Raw genomic sequence first — 26,888 nt, 5'->3', positions numbered from 1 at the left:
AGTTAAAGGATTCCCTTCGGGCCCGAGGTAGACCACCCAATGTCCCAGTCCGAGATATGCTGGCAAATCGTGATTTCCCCTATATGTCCTTTATTTATACTTTCATAAAAACGATAAATATCCCAATTTAGCCCCTCTCTTTTTATTTCTCGTTTTTAGAAGTTTCCTCCTGCCGTGTGGAACCGATCAGCTCCAGACTGCCACTATGTAACCGCCGTCGCCCTTACCACTACGGAAACTGAACCGAGAGCGACTCGAGGTCCGATGACTTTTGAAGGATTCCCCGCGGGTCGGAAGAATACCATCCGCCAATCCGACCTACTAGACTGAGGCGCTAATTGGTTTCGCTGATCTCCCGTTTTTCCGAAAGTTGCAAGTTTTGCTCTTCTCTCCCGGTCACCATCTACGCCTTCTCTCCCCTGTCCTTGATACAACTGCTTCTACACCGATTTTGGAAATAATCTCCCCTTTGAATACCTTGACCAAGCATAAATCTCCGATAAAAAATCAAATTTGTATTCCATATTCCTAGTTTTAAGATATTTGTAATTTTACCTCTTTGTTAAAACTATTGTCCCCCATGTTGTAAATAGAATTGTATCCCTAGTTTTAAAACGGTGAAATTTTTCATAAATATTTGTTCCCCCTTTTGTGAACCAAACTATATTGTTAGTTTTAAGATAACTGTAAATATTTCCTAAAAAACTATTACTATTGAATTCCTTGTTTTAAAATTTTTCATAAAAAAAATTTTTGCCCCCTCTCTTCTATATAGAATCTTATTTCTAGTCTTAAGATAGCTGTAAAATTTTTCTCTTTTATAAAAAAAATATTTCAACATTGTAACCTCCTAGTTTTAAAATATCCAAAATGTAAAAACAAAAGAATTTGGCACCGCCAAGCTAACGCATTTGTACCTATCAAATAAACGAAATAAAAAAAAAGCAGAAGACAAAGATTAAGCCCGTACGATATTAAGCCTGTTCTAATGACCCTGCCACTTCTAGTTTTCCGATCTGTTTACTTCACTTCCTTGCTCTCACTTGAGTACTATGGCTCTAATTTTCAAAACTTTCCCTACCCAGTAATCTCTAACTAATCAGGCCCGTAGCCAGGATTTTGTTTCGGGAGGGGCTTAAAAATTATTGCATAAATGTATTAATTCTGATGACTTGAAACAATCACTGGAAACTGAACGTAATTATGAAAAGTTCTTAGTGAAAACAATTCCAAAAATAAGACAATAGACACTAAAAACTCTAATAATATGTTGCCTGTTACAAGAAAGGCTATAGTGCATCGACGAATTAAATTTGATTATTTTTGATTTACAAGTTAGAAATTTCTCTAGTTACAAAAATGAATAGTCAAGAGCTCAAAGTATTAAGGGCTGCTTGAAAATGCTACGCTGCATGCTACGCTGCTTGAAAATGCTACACATTCGATACACCTTTACAATTTGTAGAAGACGCTAAATTGGAATGAGTAGAAAAATATCCAAAAACCCGTCTCATGAAACTTTACACGCATTTGCTAATCAGAAGAACGAAACCAACGTCAAGGTTGTCCCCATGAATAGGAATATATCAGTGTGAAATCAAAGTTTACCGTTGCAAAGAATGTCCGAACAAAGTGAATGTCGAAATTTGCTTCAAATCTTCTGATAAGGCAGGCGATTTGTAGATGCAGAAAATAGGTTCAACTCCTATTTTCATGATCAGGTTTCTTTCTACTATTACTAGCTCTTTGACTTCATCCGAAGTTTGCGTTAACTCGACTTTATGAAATTTTCAATTTAAATGATACTGATCATGTCGTAATCAAAACAATCCTGAAAAAACACATGTTTTTTTCATTTGACTCTTATAGGTGATGGGTTAAAGACTATCTTCGACAACATTATCAGGCAACTCAGAATAACTATCTTTTTATCTATTTAAGTTGATTCTTTTTAGGTACTTTTTATATCATTGTACTTATGAATTAAAAATATCGTAGACTGATTTTCCTAGATCCCTAAAACTATAGTAAAAGTCAAAATGTAAAGTGAGTGCAAAAACTACTGATTTCACTACAAAGCAAGAATGCCTTAGCTCTATTGACTTTTGACAATCTTGCAAAACCGTTGTAACTTGAGAAGATTACCTAGATTAAGTAAATATTATATTTGAACATTTTGGTTTTATTTATTTATTTGAAGGTTTTATTTCGGAATTCGTGGGGTTTTGGACAATGTCAAATATATATTTCAATGATTTAATCTACTAATGGAAACTACCCAGAATTTAATCTACTGAGCGAAACTGCTCAGAATCTATTCACAAATCGAAAGAAAATTACTTAGCACTGATTACTCAATGCTTCTAATTTACATAAAATTTGGTAAATATAACATTGATGACACCACCAAAATAACTAGAGACTATAAACATAGATAATAATTTCAGCATCACTTGCTTCCGACACATGGAAGAGAACACATCGCACTTGCACCTAATTTGCCGAGGCTTTCTTTTAGAGTTGTCTGTTTTAAATTACAGCAAATTATCCGTTTCCTGTAAAACTTTTGCAAAACTCTTTGCCAATTCATTAAACAAATATGAACACTAATCTGTTTAGTAATAGGTTTGTTTGTGAATAAAAATAATTAGCTCTTGATTTTTTTCAATCATCATCAAGATTGGAAGAGATGTATGATTTCTTGAAGAAAGTTGTAATGTTTGTCTGATTACATGTTTGTTTTATCACTATTTGGGAAAAAGTTTCAATTAAAGTTGTTGCACCTAACGCAACGAAGACGAAATGAGAAGATCAGAGCGCAATTCGGAAAGAACTCGTGTTGAGTGTATAGTAAAGATAGAAGAGTGATCTTGAGTCGATTTAGATTGGTTGATTTTTTCCTCTCTTTGCTCTCTTATTTAAGATTATCTCTCTCATTTTATTCCATGACGAGCAAAAACGGAACGAAAGACTGTCACATACTTAAGACATGAAATCGAAACTGTTATCCCAACTTATTGACTTATAGATTCAATCAGTCCCAACATTTTAGTCCCTCTTCGTGATTGCCTATTATTTTACCACTTTTTGCCCGGTCCACTTTTAAAAGTATTTTTTTTGCACGTTTGTCGAAGATATCACGGATTTACGGATTAACAGTGTATTAGTACGGAACGAATTACTCGTAACAATGAAATGAAGCGTTAATAAAAATGGTATTGCGTTAAAATGACGCGAAATGAAAATTTTATTCTCGGCTCAATCGTTCTCAGATAAATTGAAATACTTTTTGTGTAGCGCAGAGTAGTGTACAGAGAACAGAGTGTACAGTGTGCACTGACCTAATACAGAAATTCAAAATTGTGTGCAATTCAAAAACTTATCATTTAAAAATAACAAACTGGGTCGTGGGTCTTTTATATATTTCCTTATGTAAACAATAAAAATAATATAACGAGTTTATGTGGTTATCCTACAGATCTCGCGCAAGCGCTTAGCCATTGCACGTGAAAACCTGTTTACGAGGCGAGGAAATATTTTTTTCCTCACCAACTATGTCTTGGGGGGAGTAGTTCATTTCTATCTCGCTATTGTACATTTCCGTGTCATCATCGTAGTTGCTGCCTTTATGTTCGCGAATATCTTCCTTGCTTTTCGCCCTCAATAATTGCCCTTCCAAATAGATTCCATTTCTCCCAAATGTGACATTAATCTGCGAGTAAGCGGTATCCGATCTTGTAGCGGAACATTCATTTTCTCATAGTCCATATACAGAAGGATCTTAATTATAGCATTGTCACACACAACCTTGTGCTTTAAGTTGTGCGAAATGAATGGTTTCGTCTGCACTAATTTGTTGAGCGCTAAATGCCTGCCATGGTAGAACTGGATAGAGCCGGTTTCCGAAAGTCTAATCTCTATTTACACCTTCAGGATGCGAATGATCAATAATTTTATAATCACCGCATTTGGCTGGAGCACCAATTCTTGCTTCTGCTAATCACTAATCTCGACAGATTATTACAGCTACAATTAAAGTAACAGTCTCTTGTATTCTTCAGACAAGGCACACAATATAAAAGTTACTTTTTTGTTGTTCGCTTGGCTCGAGCAAAAGCATAAAGCACACTGAATTTCGTGACCATTGCCTTCGGTGGTTAGAAATAGCCTTCTTTAACTTTTTCTCAATAATTTGTTCAAACCAAATAAGCAACAAGTTTTGTTAAAAGTCACCGGTTTTTTAAATTTATTTTTGAAAAATTTCGGGGGGGGCTTTAGCCCCCTAGCCCCCCCTCTGGCTACGTGCCTGTAACTAATTGATGTCGTTAAAATGTAAAAAATATTAAATAACTAAATCAAGTAAACAATAGGAATAAAATGTCACCTCTTGTGGTTATATTGTATTCAAAATATAATGTAAACTAACAACGTAGTGTGATGTCTAGTGTTGTGCATTCCAAAACCACGGGAGAAGAAAATGAAACACATTTCATCATACATTTCTACTAAGGCAAACCGAATGAGGGTACGGTGATTTATACATTTGTATCTATCTCAGATTCGTGTTCTTATGCATTCTTAGCAATTAATATGAGGTATCATTTATTTGCTTTGTTCCCATGACTTTCAGAGCTATTTTGTTTCTGAGTTTATCAAAGTAGCAGATCATCCCATGTTTTATACGGTTGGTTCGTTGTCGGCATCCCATCGCGGGTTGTTATTTTTTCATATGACTAAAATAATACATTGTGTGGCTGGCTGGTGTGCTCTCGGCGTTAGTCGGGCGACAATCACACCAACAATCGGGTCAAAGCTTTGTACCGTAAATTGTTATGTGTGTGAATAAACAAAACAAAACGAGGACAAACGAATGCTGGAACATGTTGAAATGAATGTAATTTGTCATTGGTCCACACGTCTAGCCCGCGGACTATTGCAAAATGAGATTGGATTCGGTTGGAATCATAAATATAAGAATGCGGTTCGCAATTTCAGAATACGAATACTAATAATAACTATTGTTAACACTCGGAATACCAAGGGGGTAAAAAGTTACGCGGACTACCAAGGGGGTCTAAAAAATGGGAACGCTTATTTTGACCGGTCATATCTCAGCCGTTACATAATCGATTTTAAATCTGTCTTCACCAATAGAAAGATATGTCTTTTGTGAATACGTCAAATTAAAAAATAGAAGAATAGAGTTGTCTACCCTAAGTTACAGTAAAAAGAGTATAACAAAGTCAGTGAAAAAAAAATGGGAACGCTTCTTTGACTTGCCATATCTTAGCTGTTTGCTCACCAATTTTAATTCTTTCTTCACCATTGGATAGGTAAATCTTTTATAAAAACAGTGAACAAAGAATGATGTAAATCAAATTTGTATATCTGAAGTAATTGTAAAAACAGTAATTGAGAGTCAGTACAGACGAAATGACTTTTCTGTTCAAACAATCGTATCACGACCGTTTGTCAACCAATTTCAATTTTCCTTACACCAATGCAATCCTTAGAGCTTCTAGACTTGTAATATATGCAATAAATAGTAGATTTTCAAAAATTACTATACTTTTTCGAGTTTTTAGGAGATAGGATTTTTACAATGTACGTGGCATACGGTTGATTGAAATTCTTTGCGACTTGTTAGTTTTACGGTTTGAAAATTACCTGTTTACTCAATAGTTCTACATATTATACAAGGATATTATTATATCAAAATGTTTGCACGAACGTGGAGAAACACATTATTGTATGTAAGTTACTAAATAATAGAGTATGTTAGGACGATTCAGTAAATACGAAGAAGTTCAGAATTTTAAAATATTCGTCATATAACTTTAAATTTGAAGCGATGACCTATACATTTTAATACACCAGTCGATTGTAATTGATGGCGACTACAATTTCTGAAAAAAACACATTTTTATATTTTCTCAAAAAATAGCCAAAAGTACGTAGAAGTACAGAAATTTCATTTAGTTGGCAAATAACGTCGAATTCAAAGCGATGGCCCATACCTTTTTATATACCAATCGATTATAATTGATTTTGGTTACAATTTCTGGAAGAACAATTTTTATATTTTCTCAAAAAATAGACAAAAGTACGTAGAACTATAGTAATTTCATTTAGTTGACAAATAGCTTTAAGTATTCAAAGCTATCACCTATTCAATTTATACACCAATCGATTGTAATTGATTTTGGCTACAATTTCTGAAAGAACATATTTTTATATTTTCTAAAAAAATAGCCAAAAGTACGTATAAGCACAGAAATTTCATTTAGTGGGTAAATAACGTCGAATTTTAAGGGATGATTTATACTTTTTTATACACCAATCGATTGTAATTAATGGTGGCTACAATTTCTAAAAGAACACATTTTTATATTTTCTCAAAAAATAGACAAAATACGTAGAAGTACGTGTTTCTGTGCTTATACGTACTTTTGGCTATTTTTTTAGAAAATATAAAAATATGTTCTTTCAGAAATTGTAGCCAAAATCAATTACAATCGATTGGTGTATAAATTGAATAGGTGATAGCTTTGAATACTTAAAGCTATTTGTCAACTAAATGAAATTACTATAGTTCTACGTACTTTTGTCTATTTTTTGAGAAAATATAAAAATTGTTCTTCCAGAAATTGTAACCAAAATCAATTATAATCGATTGGTATATAAAAAGGTATGGGCCATCGCTTTGAATTCGACGTTATTTGCCAACTAAATGAAATTTCTGTACTTCTACGTACTTTTGGCTATTTTTTGAGAAAATATAAAAATGTGTTTTTTTCAGAAATTGTAGTCGCCATCAATTACAATCGACTGGTGTATTAAAATGTATAGGTCATCGCTTCAAATTTAAAGTTATATGACGAATATTTTAAAATTCTGAACTTCTTCGTATTTACTGAATCGTCCTAACATACTCTATTATTTAGTAACTTACATACAATAATGTGTTTCTCCACGTTCGTGCAAACATTTTGATATAATAATATCCTTGTATATAATGTAGAACTATTGAGTAAACAGGTAATTTTCAAACCGTAAAACTAACAAGTCGCAAAGAATTTCAATCAACCGTATGCCACGTACATTGTAAAAATCCTATCTCCTAAAAACTCGAAAAAGTATAGTAATTTTTGAAAATCTACTATTTATTGCATATATTACAAGTCTAGAAGCTCTAAGGATTGCATTGGTGTAAGGAAAATTGAAATTGGTTGACAAACGGTCGTGATACGATTGTTTGAACAGAAAAAGTCACTTCGTCTGTACTGACTCTCAATTACTGTTTTTACAATCACTTCAGATACACAAATTTGTTTTCCATCATTCTTTGTTCACCGTTTTTATAAAAGATTTACCTATCCAATGGTGAAGAAAGAATTAAAATTGGTGAGCAAACAGCTAAGATATGGTAAGTCAAAGAAGCGTTCCCATTTTTTGCTCACTGACTTTGTTATACTCTTTTTACTGTAACTTACGGTAGATAACCCTATTATCCTATTTTTCTCGGTGAGATGTATTTACGAAAGACATACCTTTTCTGTGGTGAAGACAGATTTAAAATCGATTATGTAACAGCTGAGATATGACCGGTCAAAGTAAGCGTTCCCATTTTTTTACCCCCTTGGTATTCCGAGTGTTAAGGGGGTCCTCTACTCTCGAGGCTCGAAATTTAGCTGGTTTTTGGGGAATTGCAAAGTATCTAGTGAATAGATTTAATTTTTTGTTTTTTAATTTTGAAGCTACATGTTTTGACTTTTAAACTTAAATTTTGTTGTTTTCCCAAGTATGGTTTGTAAAATTTGTTTTTGTTCCATTTTTATAGTCTCTAATATGTCACAAATTGACGCAACAATTGTAAACTTTGACAAATCATTTCATAAATTTTACAAATAGCAAAATAATTTTCTGATTACAGTTTACTCAACTGATTATAACTCTACTCAAGCGGGACCCATGTATGTACTTAAATTTTTAGCTAGTTTTTGTTAGTACATATGTTGTAAGAACATTGGTCTAATATCTACTTTTGCGATCAGTACACTAAAATATTGTCACATTGTACCGTGAAAGTACTACTGTATAGAACACGTTATAATTTTTCGCATCTATCAAGTAGAGGAAATATTTAAACAGATGTGTTTTAGAGCGCACCAAGAGCCATAAACCTGGTATAATAACTTTTTGGAATTTCTTCAAATCCACCAAATAATACGCTTTTGTTTATATTTTATGTTATTATAGAATTTTTTTTGCGCGTGATTTTTTTCAACTCTTTTCTTATTCAAAATTATATCATTTTTGCATATCTCCTACCATTTTACCTTTGTTTGGTCTATTTAGACCCAGACATGCACAAGAACGGTCCACTGGCTCATAATGTGTTAGAACTAAGTTCATTGAGCTAGCAAGTAGCACGAGCACCGATGAGCGAGAGCTCTCGCTAGCACAGTGATAGCTAGCACGCTGCACCGTGCTATAGCTCAGCTATAGCAAAGTTAAAAAATACAACGCGTTAGTGTGAGTAATTATGCTTGCATCGTTTCTTAGCAACTTGCAGCACACCAATGCGTATTTCTTGCTTTCTTGAAAATGTTCACAGATAGCGCAAGAAGTAAAGTGTTGCTGATTTCATTTTGTTCTGCTATAGTGCATATATATTCTGTAAAGTTTGGCAGGAAAACAACATGTCACCTTTAAACTTATTGAGAATTGCGAAAATTAAGGAAAACTATTATTTTATAAGATGATGAGTAAACATCTTGCGAAAAGGGTGCAAAACATAGTGGTTCAAGCTAAACCTTCATGAGATGGTGTAAATTCATGAAACTCTCCGGATCACGCGCAGAGAGAATATATCCGGCTAATTGGAAAGTGTCAGCTTTGCATCACATTCAGCTTTTTCCGAAAAGCTACGACTAATTTGCGAGTGAAATAAAAACAAATTGTATCACTTTGCCAGTTCATGAGCTCAATTATAGGTGTCGCATGATTAACTTTAGTTTTGCTGCAAATCGCCAATAGCTTACTCTACTGCACCGTGCTAGCTCATTGGGGATGCTTACCGTGCTAGTTTATCGAGCTAACTCGTGCTACTCGCCGAGTTATCTTGTGCCAGTTTACCGAGCACGAGCTAGCTCATGGTGTTAGCTCATCATGCTAACTCGTTGTGCTAGCTCTTCGAGTCCTACAGCTCGAGCACGAAGGTTACTTAACACGAGCGCTGCCAGTGCTAATTGCTTTTGGTCCGTTCAAAGCGGTCGCTCAGCTCGTGTTAGGCTCTCGTGCTGTGCTCCATGCATCCCTGTCACTAGCATGGAGGCCAAAACGCAGATGGACGTCATCTACACTAATCTGAAGGCAGCGTTTGATAAAATTGATCATAGAACACTTTCGTGTAAACTTTCTCGCCTCGGCATTTCTTTACAATTTGTATCTTGGATAGATTCATATCTTTCCGTAAGAATTCTACGAGCTAAGGGGGATAAGGATTTCAGCGTGATAAAAAAATTTTTTTGCGATTTTTTAGAACTTTGTGTGAAGATCAGGGGGTTAGGTATTTTCAACATAGAATGTGTATACAAAGTTTGAAAGAAATCGGTTAAGTAGCTTTTAAATGGCAGGTAACACCGCCAATCATGTTTTTCCAAAGACGTTCCACAAAAAGCTTCGTCACCGAGTCGCTTATCGACATTCTTGCATACAAAAATTACAGCATGTTGTTGAAATGATACACTATAATGTACAAAAGTTTTGATCAATTCGCTTCACGCAAAGTTCTAAAGAAATCGCAAAAAAAGTATTTTTTTCACGCTGAAACCCTTACCCCCTCCCCCTACCTAAAATTAAATAACAGCATATCGTCACAATTTTCTGGTGTTCCACAAGGGAGTAACTTGGGACCTCTGCTTTTTATACTATTTATCAACGACATCGTGTTGCTGATTGGAGTCGACTGAAAACCAGTTTATGCTACGACTTGAAGCTGCACCTTGTAGTTTGGACTGTAGAGGACTGTTGGCGCAAACAACGTTTACTGCAATTTTTCGTAGGTTAGTGTGCAGGAAGAGGCGTTATTAGCTTGGAAAAATGTGAAGTGATTGCGTTCCACCGTATTTTCTGCCCGATGTAGTTCGATTATAAGATCCACGGTACAATTCTGACCAAGGGCAAACAGGTTTGTGATTTAGGAGTGCAATTGGATGCGAGACTCACGTTCGATTTGCAACGCTCGCTGATCATTTCAAAAGCAACACGTCAGTTGGGATTTATTTCCAAGATTACTAAGAACTTCCAAGATCTGTATTGTCTAAGGGCACTGTACTGTTGACTCGTCCGCCCTATTCTCGAAAAGTATCAAGTAACGAGTGCAGAAACGCTTTATGCGCATGGTCCTAAGAAATTGACCGCGGCATGATCCAGTTAACTTGCCACCATATCCGGACCATATGTCAACTGCTGAGAACATATTGCAACGTCGGCGAAAAATACATCAAGCGCTGGTAATCGCAAAACATTAACGGTGAGAAGGATGCTTCAGAGCTTTGTTCGGAAGTACATTTTCAGTTTCCAAATAGAACATTACGAAATACAACGCTGTTTCGTCAAAGATTTAGTCGTACCTTGTTCGAATCCAACGAGCCGAAGAGTTTTTCGAGTTATCTAGTGGCTTCGTCAATGAAATTGGCCGATCTACTGTGCTTTGATGTTTTTATTCAATGTGATAATTGTTTTATTTTAGTTCGTAAGATGTATTATTATTTATAACTATTTGTACCAATTGTTTGTGTCTGTTATTGAAAAGAGGGTGATTTTTACGCACATCTGAGAATGACATGAAAATGTCCAACTCAATCAAAGGGGCTTTTCCTACTCTGATTGTCTATTTAGATTCTCAAGTCCGATGGATATAATCATGTCAAATAAATAAATAAATAAATAAATAAATAAATAAATAAATAAATAAATAAATAAATAAATAAATAAATAAATAAATAAATAAATAAATAACTAAATAAATAAATATATGAATAAATAAATAAATAAACAAATGAATAAATAAATAAATAAAAAAAAAACAAATAAAAAATGAATAAACAAATAAATAAATGAATAAAAAATTAAATAAATTATCTAAAAGTTCAACATTTTGAGATCGTTGGCGTTGGCAATTTTTCAGACATGATGTGAGTTCAAGGATCGTTGATGAACAAAACAGATATCAGCGGACCTATATGATTACTTTCTTGGTGGAAATCAAAAATCACTTACAAAGTTTTACAGCGAGACAATTCAAATTGGAGATACCTTAAGAGTGTTTGGCCTATCAAATGTTTCCAACCTCGCTAATAGGAACGATGACTGCTTCCTTCCTTGCGATAGGAAAAATGCTTTCGAACGATTTGGAATAAAGCAAATCACAAGAGACAGTTCGCGGGCGCAGTAGTTTTCTTGGATATTACAACATTTTCTTAGACCATAGAATACGATTCTTTCTATAGGTTTAATCTACTTTAAATTTTAATTGTTGTTTGTTAGGCGCCTTAGATTGTATCTAAATGTTCAGTAGTTCATTGAATCTTGATTTATAATTTCTTCAGGATACGATATCTTGAATTTGGGCCCGCCTTTGGTGAAACATCCATGTTCAAAGCTTTCAATATCTTTTCGTCGAACACTGTCAAAAACAAAGTAAAGGCCGCCATATTCATACTTTTTGTTTATGGATGTTGTTAGATTCTCTATTTGTAATCTACGTGATACAAATGCGTCCAAAGCACATGAAGGAAAGGTGAATCAAATACAATAATATGTAGCTACAGGGGGTAATACATTCGAATAAATTTTCGGTTTCTCATGTTCAGTGATGGGTTTGGCTTCGGTATTCCGCCTAACTGGTTAGAAGAGAATGAAGACAATAATTTAGTTTGATAGGACTCACCATAATACCCGTACTGACTGCGATGCCCCGGCCGCAGTACGTGTTCGGCACGATATCGCCAAAGCCAACGCTCAGAAAGGTTATTGCGATTAACCACATGGCGTTCAACAGATTGGCATGTTCTTCATCATGAAACCTGTAGACAAATTGGTCACAACCAAATTATGGATGATTTATGCTGGATTATTTGACTATGGTGAATGAGATAGAGAGAGCGATCATCGTTTTCTACACTGTGAGAAACTAAAAATTGGTTGAAAAAGGTTTACCGTTGAGACGTTTTAGAGGATTCTGGAAATATAGCTTGCAATTAATATTTGAAAATTCTGATTGAACTGACAGAGGATGATAGGATAGATGTCGGTGATTCAGTCATTGTTCATCGTTTATTGCTTATGATTTTCTTTTAATTTGCTGTTCTTAATATTTACTTCGCTGTAAGTATCAACCAACCGTCAACTGAATTGTACATGCCGAATACAATTAATTGAGACACAACACAATATTTGAGCTATCGATTAATTGTAGGTATTTGCTGCGTATTTATAGTTATAGTGACATCCGATTTCCTTGTCATGAGCGGACTTACTGTCGTACAGCATATTTCGTGCGAGAATGTTGAGTCAATTTACTGAAAACCCCAAGAATACCAAACAATACAACCTTCACACACATTTAAATTTCATTTTGTACATTTTAATACGTTTTAAATATATTACCCATAAACTTAAAACAAACGATTGAGAAGCATACAAAGGTAGGTAAAATGATTAGAAGATGGTTTACAGTATGTAAGTTTAAAAAAAAGATATACTTGAGTTGGTACACCGACAATGTTCAGTTGAAGGAGATTTGGGAACAGTGTTCCACTTCGAAGGAGTTCGATGGTTACGAAGTGTTGAGTTATTAATAATTAAGCGGTGAAAAACAAATGCTTGCGTCATTCACTATCCGTTGAGCGTAGATAACAAAACAATTAAACATGGTTAACTAACAAATTTAATTTTCACGATATCTAGTGATAGTGAAAATAGTTGTGGTAGTGGCAGTGATGGTAGTAAGAATTGCTGTAGTTGGTAAAACTTGACATACTTGCAGTTCCTAATGCTATTGATGATGCATTGCTAATTTTGTTTATCGCATAAACATGTGAGTGAAAGAGAGATTGTGATAGTACAAACAAAACGCGTTTCAATAGTGTCATTTTAATACCTTCCTTTCAACCATTCAGCTTTGAACGTGTGTGCCTTTGCGTGCGTGCATGTGTATGTCAGAAGTAGTAGTAGTAGCAGTAATAGTAGTAGTAGTGGTAGTAGTAGTAGTAGTAGTAGTATTTAGTAGTGATTCTGTAGAGTATTTGGCAGTAGCTTTGGTGGGCTGTCGGTGAAGAGGATCTTGGTACTTACCACCATTCCACAGGTTAGCGTTATCCCCCGGCCGCAGTAGGTATTCGGGACGATATCACCGTAGCCAACGCAGAGAAAGGTGATCGCGGTAAGCCACATCGAGTTTAGCAAGTTTGCGTGTTCCTCGTCGTGAAATCTGATCACCGCATGTCCCGGAATCGGAAACAGATTCAGGTATCGGGTTTTGAGGGAGCGATTTTCAAGCGCACACCAACACGGGAACATGTGTCGTGTAGTGGCGTAGAGTAGTAGCGGTAGTAGTAGTAGTACAATGCGTTGATGGCGGCCGTGGCGATCGAGTTGGGTTCGATTTGGCATTTTTTGATTTTGGTTTACAACAGATTTTTTTTAGTTTTGTACATTTTTGCCAAGATAGAAAGATGGTGATGGTGATGTGTATACAATGTAAGAAAGAAAGGTGATATAAAACAACGAACAACCAGTGTTAAAAAGAGTCGAATCGTTTGTATTTAGATATTCATCCGTACGATCAAATGAAACTGTAACATTCATACGTTAATGAGCCTTTTCTTTTTCATACCAGGTGTGATCTCATTTTTTAACAAACCTAATGTTTTATGTACACTATAAAAGCCTTCTTCTTAATTAACTCATTACGAATTTTCACGACGATTATTACTGATACCTTATTTTAATATAGAACGTGTTATAAAGGTTTTAAATCCACCTTAAATGAGAGTCAATAAAAATTGTAGAACCTGTATATATTGGTGACATAATTTTTACGGTCAGATGTGTCTGAAGTACAGAACATATAAGTTTTTGCATACAAATCAGTTTTTTGGCATTTAACTTTTTAACATAACTTACGTGTTTTTGTAAAAAATATCAATTTTTTCAGTGTATATTTTTCACGTAGAACAATTTATTCCCTTTTAACCTATGTTCGAGTAGTTTTGCTGTGCAAAATACGGAAATCGAACAATACATCTTTTACGCCCATTTGGAAAATATTCTAAATGTCAGAAGACTATATGCAGATTCATAAACTGAACACAACTGTAACATTTTGTTCGAATTGGCGATGGTCACTTTGCTCGACTGTTTTCTCATGGAATCCCTTTAGTTGGAGAAATTCTCAAACGGTTCTGTGATAGCAAGAGTGACGGTCGGAAGGTTCACAAGGCAGTTGAACTGGAAGGTGTTGAAGTAAAGTTAAAGATTGAGAGAAACTAATGACTCTCGGATCGAGATATCGCCAAAAATACGGCACCGTATTTAAATCATAAAATATTATTCATGTCTTGAAATATTTTGTAAAATCATAAAATATTCATGGATTCGTGAACCGGTCCTTGATTTATAGTACATAATTCACGATCTATCTTGGGTGCTTGTGATATTTAGAAGATATCCCTAATCATTTTCAATTTCATGCAACTCTGCACGTGGTCATATTTCACAAAATTTGCAATACTATTCATCGAATCATCCCTCTTCTATGAACTTTATTTATATTTCATGAATACAGTTCAGCTTCTAACGACCAGTAATAGGTAGGAGCGGTAGATAGAAGAAAACTATTAGGACCTCGAACGTCGTTACTCATATGATAGAGTTCAGTGAGATATTCGGACAGAAAACGAAAACTGTGCTGAGTACCGAAAATTCATTATAGAGCCGGAAATCGTGTCCGTGATAGAGTTCACAAAACAAGATACTGCCACTCCGTCTCACCTTTACGATCCAGTTCATAGTGTCACGTTACTCCAAGTGAAGAAAATGATAATATAATGAACATGAGTTACATTAATCCACGTGTCAAATTAGATAGTAAGTTCAAGAATAAAATATCACGATATCGTGCATAAAAATCAGGGACAACGTGACTAAGGTCCTGAAATGTTGAACATAAATCATATTACTCTGCCAAAAAAAATCCTATGCGAAACTCGTTAACAAAATATCATGATCACGTGTATAGCCATTACGAGAATCTTGATTAAGGTCCTGAAGTCATGAACATAAATTACGCTACTCTTCCAGAAAAATCCGATAGTAAACTCATGAATTAAATATCATGGGAATGTGATAAGAAATAACGAAATTTGTCACTAAGCTCCATTTATATCGTTTAACTGTCGGCTCTATTTGATATGGTTTACACAAATCAGTGTATGAACAAAATCATAACAAAAACTAAACATGTCCAGGAAATAACCACAGTAACCAACTAAAAATTCTAGTGTAACGTGTTCATGCATATTTTTGGCGCGAAGAATTTTATTATTCCAATTTAAAGAATTTTATTATTCCAATTTGCATGAACTGAATCAAGATTTCCACAATTCAGTTCACTAAATCGTGATTCTGAACAGATTTTTTTTTGCGCAGATTTTTTTTGTGTACAGATATTTTTCAGGTTCTAATTGACAATGGTCTAATGGAGCTATGTCGCGTTGGTAGAGTTCTTTTCTTTGGGCAAGACTTGCACGTTGTTCGCGCCATACCTTCTGCCGTTATGTCAAAACCGGCAAAACAGCACAGAACAATAGTATTGCTTCAGCGAACGCAGAACCTGTTCACGTTAATGGTTACAGTTGTAATAAAAATGTTATTTTTCAAGCCACAGCTACACATAACCTGCCAAATCAGATTCTCGGAAAATATATTTTACAAAATTGAAAATGTTTCCCACCTTTCCCCTTTCGGTGAAGATATTTTTTTCCAAAATGTAGCGGATAATGGTCAAAACAATCAAATGAAGTAGCAGTATATTGAAAAATTTGTATCTGAAACCACTATAACCTTATGTGACACTGATAAAATGTTCGAAGCGTAAGCATGTCTACACTGAGAGAATATATTTGTAATATTTAGGTAGCGTGAACTAACTTTCGTGAAATATTCGAAACTTTCCTATATATTATAAATCATTCGTAACTCTCCCAATACACTTTATATTTTGATTAGAACGAGACGACTGGAATGATTACAAATCATTTTCAACTTTTTTCAATTGATACCCTGTTATTGGTATAAAAATGTTCCTTATTTTATATGGCAGGGTAAACAACCAATTTTGGACCCCTAGAGGAAGTAAAATTACGTTAACGTTAAACAATATTTGCTTGTCAATGTTTTCAATGCAATACATGAACGAGTCTGCTCCAAAATTGCTGTTTTTGAAAGAAAACTGTAAATGGTTTTTTATATATTGACATAAATTCGAAAATGATATATCTTTACAACATGAATTTTTCACATTTCAGACCCTCCCACACTAATTTGGACAGTGTTCCAAGCATATTTTGGACATACTGAATGTGACTGAATATATTTTAGAAACAGTGAAGTTTATTCTACTAAACTGACCTACTGACTCGTTCTCTTTGCAGTATATTTAATGCACGAAAGAAGAACATAAGCAAATCAGTAACTGCCAATCAAAAATAGTACATTAATCTTTATATAGACGGCTGACTGCATGAAGTATTTTTTTTAGTTCTATCATTTTGGGAAATAGAAAAACGGTCGGTACAGTTAGGTTGCTGCAGACTTCACAAAGCAGCATTAAATGTTAATAATATATTTCGTGTAACAATTCACTTGTAACAGTCTCCTCTTTGGTCATATTCTGGTCTTCAATGAAATGTTCCTCAATCGTTTGATTTTCGACATCCATTGGTTTGAACATATTTGAACAATTTGACCAAAAAGAGCAGGCGACCTACCGTTACGAAATTTTTCACCTTTTGATTATTCTAACTCGATAAACAAATAGCAGTCAAGAAAGAAAATCTAGGGGTGCCGTTTGGACATCTAGCAGTTATAATATGTACTGTAAAACACATGTAAAATATACTAAAATGTTAAAATTGGATTTTAACTTGTAGCGTTGTATATATAATATTTAAGAATTAAAATAAGCATTACCTCGAAGTACCAAAAATATTAGAGAATAGCCCCTCGGCCATTCAGGCAGTACAACATAAAATACTGCTCTTTTCTCTCGTTCTCTTCCAGAGAGTGAGTGGGGTGAACCTAGAAGCTGGGGCTCTGCGCTTCGAGAGCTCATGCGTGCACGCGCCTAGCAATCTCGTCGGTGGTTGGAATCTCATTTAGCGGGTGGTTGCTACGTCGGCGTCGCGCCCTTTAATTTGAGTACGTACAGTGTATGTACATTGCAAGTACTTTGTCGCGGGGAATAAAAAGAGACAGCGAACTGAGGGCAAAGGTTGTTTCTGACTTCGTGAAAAAGACAACCCGATTTGACCTGAACTTCTGAGGTTGAAAGTCAATGCCCTAGAAATGGTTTAAGGAGGTTTTGTATCGGGAATGAAAGGATGACTTCGGCACAAAATTTGTGGTGGGAAGCTATTGCACTTCGTGAAATAGTTAACCATTTCCGGTAACGAAGTATTGAATAAACGCTTATTCTGAGGAAATCACAGTTTGTTGCGTTCATTTTGTTCTGGATCGTGGAAGAGGCAGGAGTTGTCTAATTAGTTGTGCCGCGGTGTGAGATTTCAGGTAGTTTGTTTAAACAGCGTGAGAATCTTCAATTAGTTGCACTAAGAAATTTCCTTTTTACCGTGCAGTTTAGCTAGATCGAAAGTGAGTGCGCATCTTTGGCTTTTTGTGTGCAGTGCATATTCTCATACCAACTGAATGTTGGCATTATTTTCATGTGTAGGCAAATTAGTACCCCGTTGTAGTCAAGACCCCGCCACGCCGCAATTGTAGCCAGAGACTCTTCTAACACCACAATCCAGCTTCAAAGAATACGACAGTTCGATCCTCGTGCCGGAAGAGCAGCGAAGCTGCTGGGCAGGGAAGCCATACACGCGTCGTCTACACCACGACACGACGAAGGAAAGCCATCTTCAGCTCAGAATCGCCAGCAGACCGTTGGGCAGCGTCATCGTTCCGGCCAGCATCAATTCCGGTCCCCGGAAACCGCCAACCACCACGCCTCACGTAAATCAAGTTGTAAGTGCGTTCCATATTTTATTATATGCGCATGTTAGGGAACAGTACACAACACACGCTAAGATCCTAGGGCCACGAAATGTGAAAAGGGAATACGCACACAAAAGCCAATCATGAATGAACACGGTACCGATTAGCTGCACAGGGTAGAGCACTAAATGAAAGCGATGAACCGAGCAGGAAATTAGCCGAGACCGCAAAGGCGGTGATGAGAGTTAGCTAGGTTGAGAGAGTATGGGTTCGAATCCGGATGCGAAAAGTTTTTGAATTATTTTTTTTGTTGGAATAAACTTTGAAGTGAAACGAAATCGATTTGAATATCCTAGAAAAGGTGTATTTTTTAGTGGTTCTGGTGAAGGTTTTCTCACGCTGTTCGGGTCGATAGTTTTTCCTTTTTTTGCGGGTTCGGTTGACCCTTATGTTTCAACCACCTCTCCCACCTCTGAAGCGAACAGCGCGAAGGATACACATATAATTGTGCCCGTGATGATAATTTAGCGGAATGCTCTTCTGGCCGACTGATGTTGTCTTGAAATTCTGGGTATGAAGTTTCTGGCGACTTTTTTGAATGTATTGGTGGCCTTCTGAAGTTGTTTGGGGAAAGTCGGATTGTTTTGGAACCGTTTCAGAAACAACCAAAACCCGCCTTTGGATAGGGTCTCTAGCTGGGCAAGCCACCAAGGTGAATGGTCTCCTAAGGGAGTGGCGCGAAAATCATTCTCTAGTTAAATGAAGGTTCCGGTCCCGACTCCCCCAGATTACAAACTTCAACCGTAAAAATGGGATTGAGGTCCTACAGCAGAAGATTCACCGGAAATGATCTCCCCCCGAAAAAGTCGGCCATGATAAGCCTCTAGTATGAAAACTGGTTAAAGATAATAATTTAGAGGAGAGACTCAATCCCACGCTTTTGTGCTTGGCGTTTTTATCTGATTTTTATATTTTAACATGTTTAAGGCGGGTTTCTGAAGCATGTTCCGATCTCCCGACTTTTATTTTCGGTCGCTCCTACGCTAAATATAAGATTTTAAACGATTATTATTTGATTAAACGGATTATTCCATGATTTGAAAACGTCAAAGCTGGCGGCACCTCTGTTGGGAGTACAGCAAACTTCACTCCTGAGAAATGTTCCAGAATACTACACTTGAAAACTCGAAGTAATTCAATTCGTTATTTGAATCAACCAGAACCCTGCCAGGCGGCCATTTTTTCTAGCCAACATCTGCCATTGTTAAAATTAAAATAACCCAATTTAAAAGTAAGGGCAAGGCCCGCTAGACCCACCATTTGTTGATTACTGTCAAACCCTGTTCATCGCCATAGCCTTGCCAGGGGCTGGAATCAACCGTCACTTTGGAGATTTATTGTAAAAACTTACAAACGAACTACGACGTTTAAAAAAATATCATACATTGAATTACTTTTTTTTGGATTTTCCATATCCGATAGCTCCACTCCCTCTTCCCCTTTTAACCTTTTGGCCAGCACTGGAAAGCGTTTTCAGAAAGTCATAGATATTATTCCGGAATTCGGAAAGGATTTGCCTCCATTTTCTATTAACCATTCTGTTGTATCAGACGTCGACGTCCTTCTCGTTCTTATTCTGGAATGTCTACTGAGGTATGTGACGTTTAATGTTTGACGCACACAGAGATTTCAGATTTATGCGTCCTTGGTTTTCCCTTTAGTCATGAAATCGTTTGTTTGCATCACAATTCCTCGTATTGTTGACTTGTTTTTCTTTAGCTCTCTGACCAAGTCCAATAAAATCTCAGGTGGATAACAAAGGTAAGACTATACATGTATAGTATACATGCACGGAAACCTTCTTAACGTTACGAAGGAATTTCGTATGGTCTATCCAGTTTATTATTTATCCAAGACAAACATCTCATCATAGTTTGCGATATAAATAGGGTTGCCAGCCCTCCGGGTTTGACCCGGAGACTCCGGGTTTCGGGAGCGATCTCCGGGCCTCCGGGTTTTACATCAATTTCTCCGGGTTTGGTGGGAAGAAGCATAGTTTCAATTTTTTCGGAATTAATTGGTTCTTTACAAAATATTTAAAAAGTCTAATTTAACTATTACTCTGCTTCAGAATTATTTTGCCCGACTAACCCTTCAGTTCAAGGTGGTAAAGATGAGTTCACCAAAGATTGCTGAATTGTTTCACAAAGCAATGAAAATGAAAGGAAAGTTATATTTCGCTGTATGCTACAATTGAAATGCTGCATTCCACTCGCCCAAAATGGTGTAAAAAAGTGATATTACTGCAATTTTACCTAATCACATCACTGATAGTGGTGCTTATCATCAGCTGCACCAAAGTATGGCAGATTTAAACGAGTTCTTCTGGTGTTGTTGCTACTCCTGCAGCGACCCTTAACTGTTGGCTAGGAGGGTGAGTTTTGACCTTTTGTTGCGACCTATGGTGATGAATAACCGACACCACATAGTGCTTCCCATGTGATGCCGCAGCCTGCCTCCTTTACTTTCCTTTTCCTGTTAATTGCAAAGGAGAGCGATGCGCATTCGACTTATCCTCCACAGGTAGAGTAGCTGGTGCTTTTGTACTCTGGGCACTTAGTCGGGGAAGTGAAATACTACACCAGATTAAACCAGTAAAACCGTTCTCAAACGTGAAAAATTTACAGCTTTACTTTAGCGTAGTAATAAAAAGCGATTAAAGTGCTTGAAACTGCCGACCAATCGCTTTAATTCCAATTTATGTCTCGTTCCACTCAACATCCACCGGTTAGTGAAAATCTCCGGGTCAAAGCCTCTACAGAGGTGGCAACCCTAGATATAAATCATTCAAGGCACAAACCACCATCCAAACCATTGAGTTTTCAATTCGTGAAATAAATAAAACATCTGCATGCAATAGCAGGCCTAACTAGAAAGGTTGCCAAATAACTAATCTACTATGCGCTATCCTATTGTTCAAGTATATAAATGCTAATACGCCTTATGCAACAAATACTGTATAATTCCAAACGAATATGAAAATTACATCTGAATAAAACAATGCCCACACAAGATGTGAAATATTATTTTTCTCGCACGTTTATTAGGTTCCATTTCCTTAGCAAGAAATTCTATAGCACCTGATCATACTAGCTGTCAGCAGACTCATGCAAATGTTTCTGTTAGATTGTACGACTGTGCACTTGTTTGTGAGCTTATGGTTTTCTCTATCTCGAAAATGATCGTAATAAGACGTGCACTGGTGGTATATACAATCAATATGTATATTCAATGGCCCACCCCTTGATGGCTCTTTCCCTACCTTTTCTGTACTAGTTCTATGTTTTGAGCAGAAAGTCAAATGAAGAGAAAAACAATTTGTTGAACGGCCCCAGGAGCTTTCTACTGCGACTGACTTTTCTCGAGTGTTTGCATACACACTCTGGTGTTTTTCTACTACTACCATTTGGGAATTCGGAAAAGTTTTGCGACTATCTGTCGAGTTGCTGTTGCGGCTTATGTGCTTGGATCAAGGTGATCACAATAAGGTAGCGGTTGTGAACGAACTCAAAGAATCGAACCTTTATATGTGTGTGCTCCCATTTTGTTTTGATTTTTGTTTTGGAGAACGCAGTGTGTGAAAGCCTCTAAGATAAAAACATATAAAAGAAGTCTTATAATTTTTCAACTGAATTGCACCACAATCCTACTACAATTTTCTCGGGTCAGATTATTAGCACTCAAAAAATCAGCACAGAAAAATACTGGTTACAAAGCAAAAATATATTTTCAAAAACCTATACATGACACGGGTTGGCTCTTTGTTTCCACAACGAACCTGCTTAAAAAAGTCCCGTTTTAGGTCTCTAATTAGCTACTCTATATATCCGGAACCAGTTTTCGAATTGTTACTAGAACTTTGAGATCCAAAAAGAAAAAAAGTGGTACTGACTCCGATTGTCCTTTTCATCTGGATATGATTTTTGTGGTTTCAGCTAATCACCTGCTCCGGAGATATCGATCCATAATATGTTACATATCAAACGACCAGCAAGAGGATCAATGTATTTTCAATGCCAATATATTTTTTTCTGACTCGGAAAAAACGTGTGTTTCACAGAACCAAAACCATCAAAATCTATCTAACTTGGTTTAGACTTGAGCTTGGATAGCCAATGTTTTCGGGCTCCGAAGCAGAGTGAGGGAAAATGGGAAATGTATTTATTGAGTCTTCGCTTATTGAATTGAATATAGAATTGTATTGATGCGCCTTATTGTGCCGTGCATCGTCTGTCGTGTGTTTCATTGAAACTTTGTGTGACTGAAAGAGATCGTCTATTCTCACCTGAGCCACTGCGGGCTATAAAAAGGCTTTTGTGTATATATGGGGTATGAATAATAATTCTATAATGTTCGATATGATTCAATTCTAGGGTGGGGTACCAGTATTAGAATATAGTATATTAAAATAAAGACGGCGGAAGCAGTAGGAGTTTGTCCAGTAGGCAGACAAAGATAATTTAATATAAGATGTTATGGTCACCGAAATATATTTATTTCCTTGACCTGTTGAATTTTTCTCGGTGGAAATGGTAATACGGCAATCATTTCACCGGGGAAAGGTCTACAAGTTCACGAAAAAAAGATAATTTAATTTTGAAAACAACAATTTACTGTAATGTTACTGTGACTCTTACCATTTTAAATCACCTTTAATAAGTTGAACGTATGAAGCATCTCGACCAAAATAAAATCATGTCAAAATAAAGTTGCTTGGTTTACCATTGAGAACTTCTTGAGTGATAATAGAGTATCATTTCTGGTGAAGTCTTCTGCATATATGACTAAATCCCATCCGTTACATAATTATTAGAATTTTGATTTAATTGACTTGTGTTAAAATGCTTCTAATTTAAAAAGTATACCAAAGTACGACATAATTGAAACACTTATAATGCAAATAAATTTAGATAAGTCCTAAAAAGACAAACAGCAAGCGAAAAAACGATTTTCAACGCTTATTTTTTCATTGAGCATTATGGATGGGACAAACTAGAAAAAAAGAAAGGAAAATTACATTTGACGTAAACAGCATTGTTTGATAAGAGCATTTTACATGTTTTAATTAGAGTCTGTAATATTATAGATTCCCGTACAGAGAAAGGCGCAACACTGCCTAAAATGATGTTTTCTTAATTGTTCCTGGCACCCACAGTTTTTGCTGTAACTTTGAGTGACCTCAACCGAGTTACACAGTGGAGTGATTTGAAAACGTACTGTTTCGTGGATTATAGCACTTTATTTATAATATTCATAATGCATTCCATGTAATGATATATTTTACATCGTTACAAAAAAGTATAATAAACCGACTACAGTATCTTGTTTAGGCGATTGAAATATTTTGCCATGATATTATTTTTCTCGACACTTATATTTTTCTTGCATGTTCTCCGAAAGAAGAATGTTTGTTTACTTTGCACGATAGGTAGCCATCTGACTGTTCGATGGGTAGATTTGGTTTTACTCTGTGCGACCCTTTGTATAACATTAACAACGCCTTTGGTTTTAACATGTAAAATAACATATTCTGCCTGTTTTTAAAAATTCGAATGAATAAGCTGGGAATTATGAACACATATTTTTACATGTTGTTGAATGACGCTTCTTTTATGTACGAGACGTAAATATTTCTACACGGTAAAAAATGTTCACAAATTCGTGAATAAAATGCCATGAATTCTGGAGCAAACACGTTTTTACGATACGAAAACAGGACCATGAACATAAATCACATGTTTTATAATTATGTTCAATCTCCCTCAAGTAACTCCTGCATAACGCTTTTCTTAGTGGAGATTTTTGTTTTGTAAACTTCAGTCATGGTTTCTAAAATGTTATTACAAAAACGATGTTCTGTATGTGAACAGGTGACTTAAAGCTTCATGAACATTATTCATAACCCAAAGCTTGATTCGTGGATGTATTCATAGATCTATTCATTATTCAGAGTTCGGCTATACGACATGAACTGATTCATGATTTATTACATCTCGACCATGATCTGGTTTTCGTGGTTGAATCAAAAAAGTCTGGATTTTTTCTCGTGAACTATTTCACGAAACCCTTTCAATCCACCTGGTCTAATTTATCATTTCTAATATGTTAGTCACGATTCAATACTCGTTCTCTTGAAGTAGTTAACAGTATCATAAACTACTATTTATGTATTTGTGAACTAATTTATTATTTCTAGTATGTTACATGCTTGGGAACTGGCTCTTTATTCATCGTACATCATTCACGATTTAATTTGCCTGCTTGCAATATTCAAAAGATATCCCCAATACATGCCATTTGAGATCCATGAATTTTTCCATGAAATGTAACATAGTTGTGCCCAGCGAAGTAATAAATACGAGCAGTAGATATAGGAAAAACTATCACATTACTAATACATCGTTAATCATTTGGTAAGGTTCAGTGTGATCTCCGGACAGAAAACGTTTTCTGCGGAGATTCACTGTTACTCGCTCAATTTTCAGTATTTTGAAATGGAAATTTGATAAAATATTTTTCAATTGTGGCATTATTTTATAGAACTTAAATAAATATACCACACTCTCTGTATTTTCAAAATGTTTTAAGAAAATGTGTCGTTTACCGAATTAACCTTGCCCTCTGCTCAATGTCAACAGATTACAAACTCACGGAAAAGTTTGGCGTGCCGTAGTAGCTTAACCCATTCCTCGTTGGTGATGCCATATGGCATCATCAGAAATGATTTGTGCAATGTTATAGTAATAGCTTGTTTTCTCATATTCGAGGTAGTTGTTGTACATGATGAATAGTGCATAGAAGTTGTTTTTATGTATAATCCATAACTATTATGTCGTCATCATAAAATTGCTCTTTTTCGTTCTTCTCTTGCGGGAAATAGTTTAATACACTTCTTAACATCATCTAAGACCAAATAGCAGCTTATTTACCTGGTATGGGGAGGGCCTTATGAATACATTTTGTCTCGAATATTTATTAATGCGATCAGGAATAGAATCTAGAAAATGATTCGATATCATCATGTATTCTACACGAGAAAATGTGAAGTGTGATAGGTCCCAGAGAACATTAGGTTTATATTTGCCATTATACACCATGGTCATGGTTTTGGAGCAATTACGTCCAATGGCTAAAGGAATCCCTTCAGTTTGATCACAGCGGGTTTAGAGGTTTTTGCACATATATTTTGAAAAATCACGTGCTACCCTTGATTAAACTAATTTAAACATCAATCAGTATGTTATTCTTTGTCCAGTAAGAGCTAATAGGAAAACTAGGCTCTAATATTAATGGGTACCAGTAGCATTATCGATTGTTTCATAAGGGCGTTTATTCACACTAATGCTAATGAATACTCTCGCCCCACTGTTGATGCTCTGAAACCTTATACATCAACAAAAAAAATTATCAATAGTTTTGATAGAATCGCTTTTGTTTAAATTTAATAGATTTTTGCATTTTTACGGCACCATGTAGTTGCTATGTCAGGTCAACAAAGTTGAGAGAAAAAAATCATTGCATTTATTTAAAGTATAAGGCCTCAATGGCATTTACTCAGATTTTCATAGCTATCTGTGCTGAAGAATTAAAATTGAAGCTCTTAATGACATAACGCTTCTGAAGTATATACAGTACCGGTGCCAATTGCTGGCAGCACTAGTCATGGTGTATTTGCGGATACTTGTTTCAAGCTTCAAGTAGTATTTTGTCATACTTCAAAGCAGCAACATTGAAAATATAATAGCCTTTTCTGATCCATCGATTCAGATAATAAAATGATCAATCTTTAAGTCATCGGTACAAAAGTACTTCTACGGGTTAGAAGAACCACAGCATAGTTGAAGAGATACGTGAGTGGTGCTGGTTAAATCCTTGGGGAATATTCATGTTGAATCAGTCAATGAGAATATAGATAAACAACGTGTAGCGCTGTCTTAATTCATGCTACCGGTAACATAAGGTCAATAGAAATTAGCAAAATATTCTACTATTCCAGCATAATTGACCCGTTTCAGGTGAGGCAGAGACAGAAACTTCTTCGTATTCTTCCAACTATCAACGGCTACAATATAAGCGGTAACCAAACTTCCAGGTGAGTGACAGATTTTATGACAACGTCAACAGGTGTCTGCTGCTTTATGGGACGACAAGTTAAAAACTATCAAGGTCCATGTTCCAAGGTCCAAAGTCTACCACATGAATTGTACAAAATTGTTGTTTCTCTGGCTAAAATTTGAACACGCTATGCCACCTGTCTGTTTTATTGGTCAACTCGGGTATATTTTTTTTGCGCCAGCTATTATAATTTCATCTTTGATGGACGAAGAATAATCCTCGATGAAAATAACAGGTAAGTTGATTTATGAGTGAATAAGTGCAAACGATTAAAATATATGTATACTGGTGGGGTAAGACGGACAGCCTTGATTAATACGCTACATTAATTTTTATAGTCAGGGGCGGATCCAGAATTTTTTTTTCGGGAGGAGTCTGAAATTTCGATTTTAAAATGAACATCGTTCAATTTGTAATACGTAATAACC

At 35.7% G+C, this 26,888-nt stretch overlaps 1 protein-coding gene across 14 annotated transcripts in view; it reads right to left on the bottom strand.

Annotated features, from left to right (window-relative positions):
• Positions 1-26,888, bottom strand: part of LOC131689160 (small conductance calcium-activated potassium channel protein) — a 761,072-nt gene that overhangs the window by 35,929 nt on the left and 698,255 nt on the right. For 12 of the 14 annotated variants that reach the window (XR_009305353.1, XM_058974044.1, XM_058974047.1 and 9 more), the window contains one exon: positions 11,957-12,092. Coding sequence is in view for 13 of the 14 variants with exons in the window: in XM_058974044.1 (XP_058830027.1) it covers positions 11,957-12,092 (136 nt within the window). In the remaining variant the exon portion in view is untranslated. Of the gene's footprint in view, positions 1-11,956; positions 12,093-13,362; positions 13,499-26,888 lie in introns of all 14 variants that reach the window. The other 2 variants (XM_058974046.1, XM_058974048.1) reach the window with 1 other exon arrangement.

Source organism: Topomyia yanbarensis, chromosome 3, assembly GCF_030247195.1.
Source record: "Topomyia yanbarensis strain Yona2022 chromosome 3, ASM3024719v1, whole genome shotgun sequence".
Classification (NCBI taxonomy): Eukaryota; Metazoa; Arthropoda; class Insecta; order Diptera; family Culicidae; genus Topomyia; species Topomyia yanbarensis.
The sequence above is the reverse complement of the archived record's forward strand: the minus strand, read 5'-3'. Positions and strand labels throughout refer to the sequence as shown.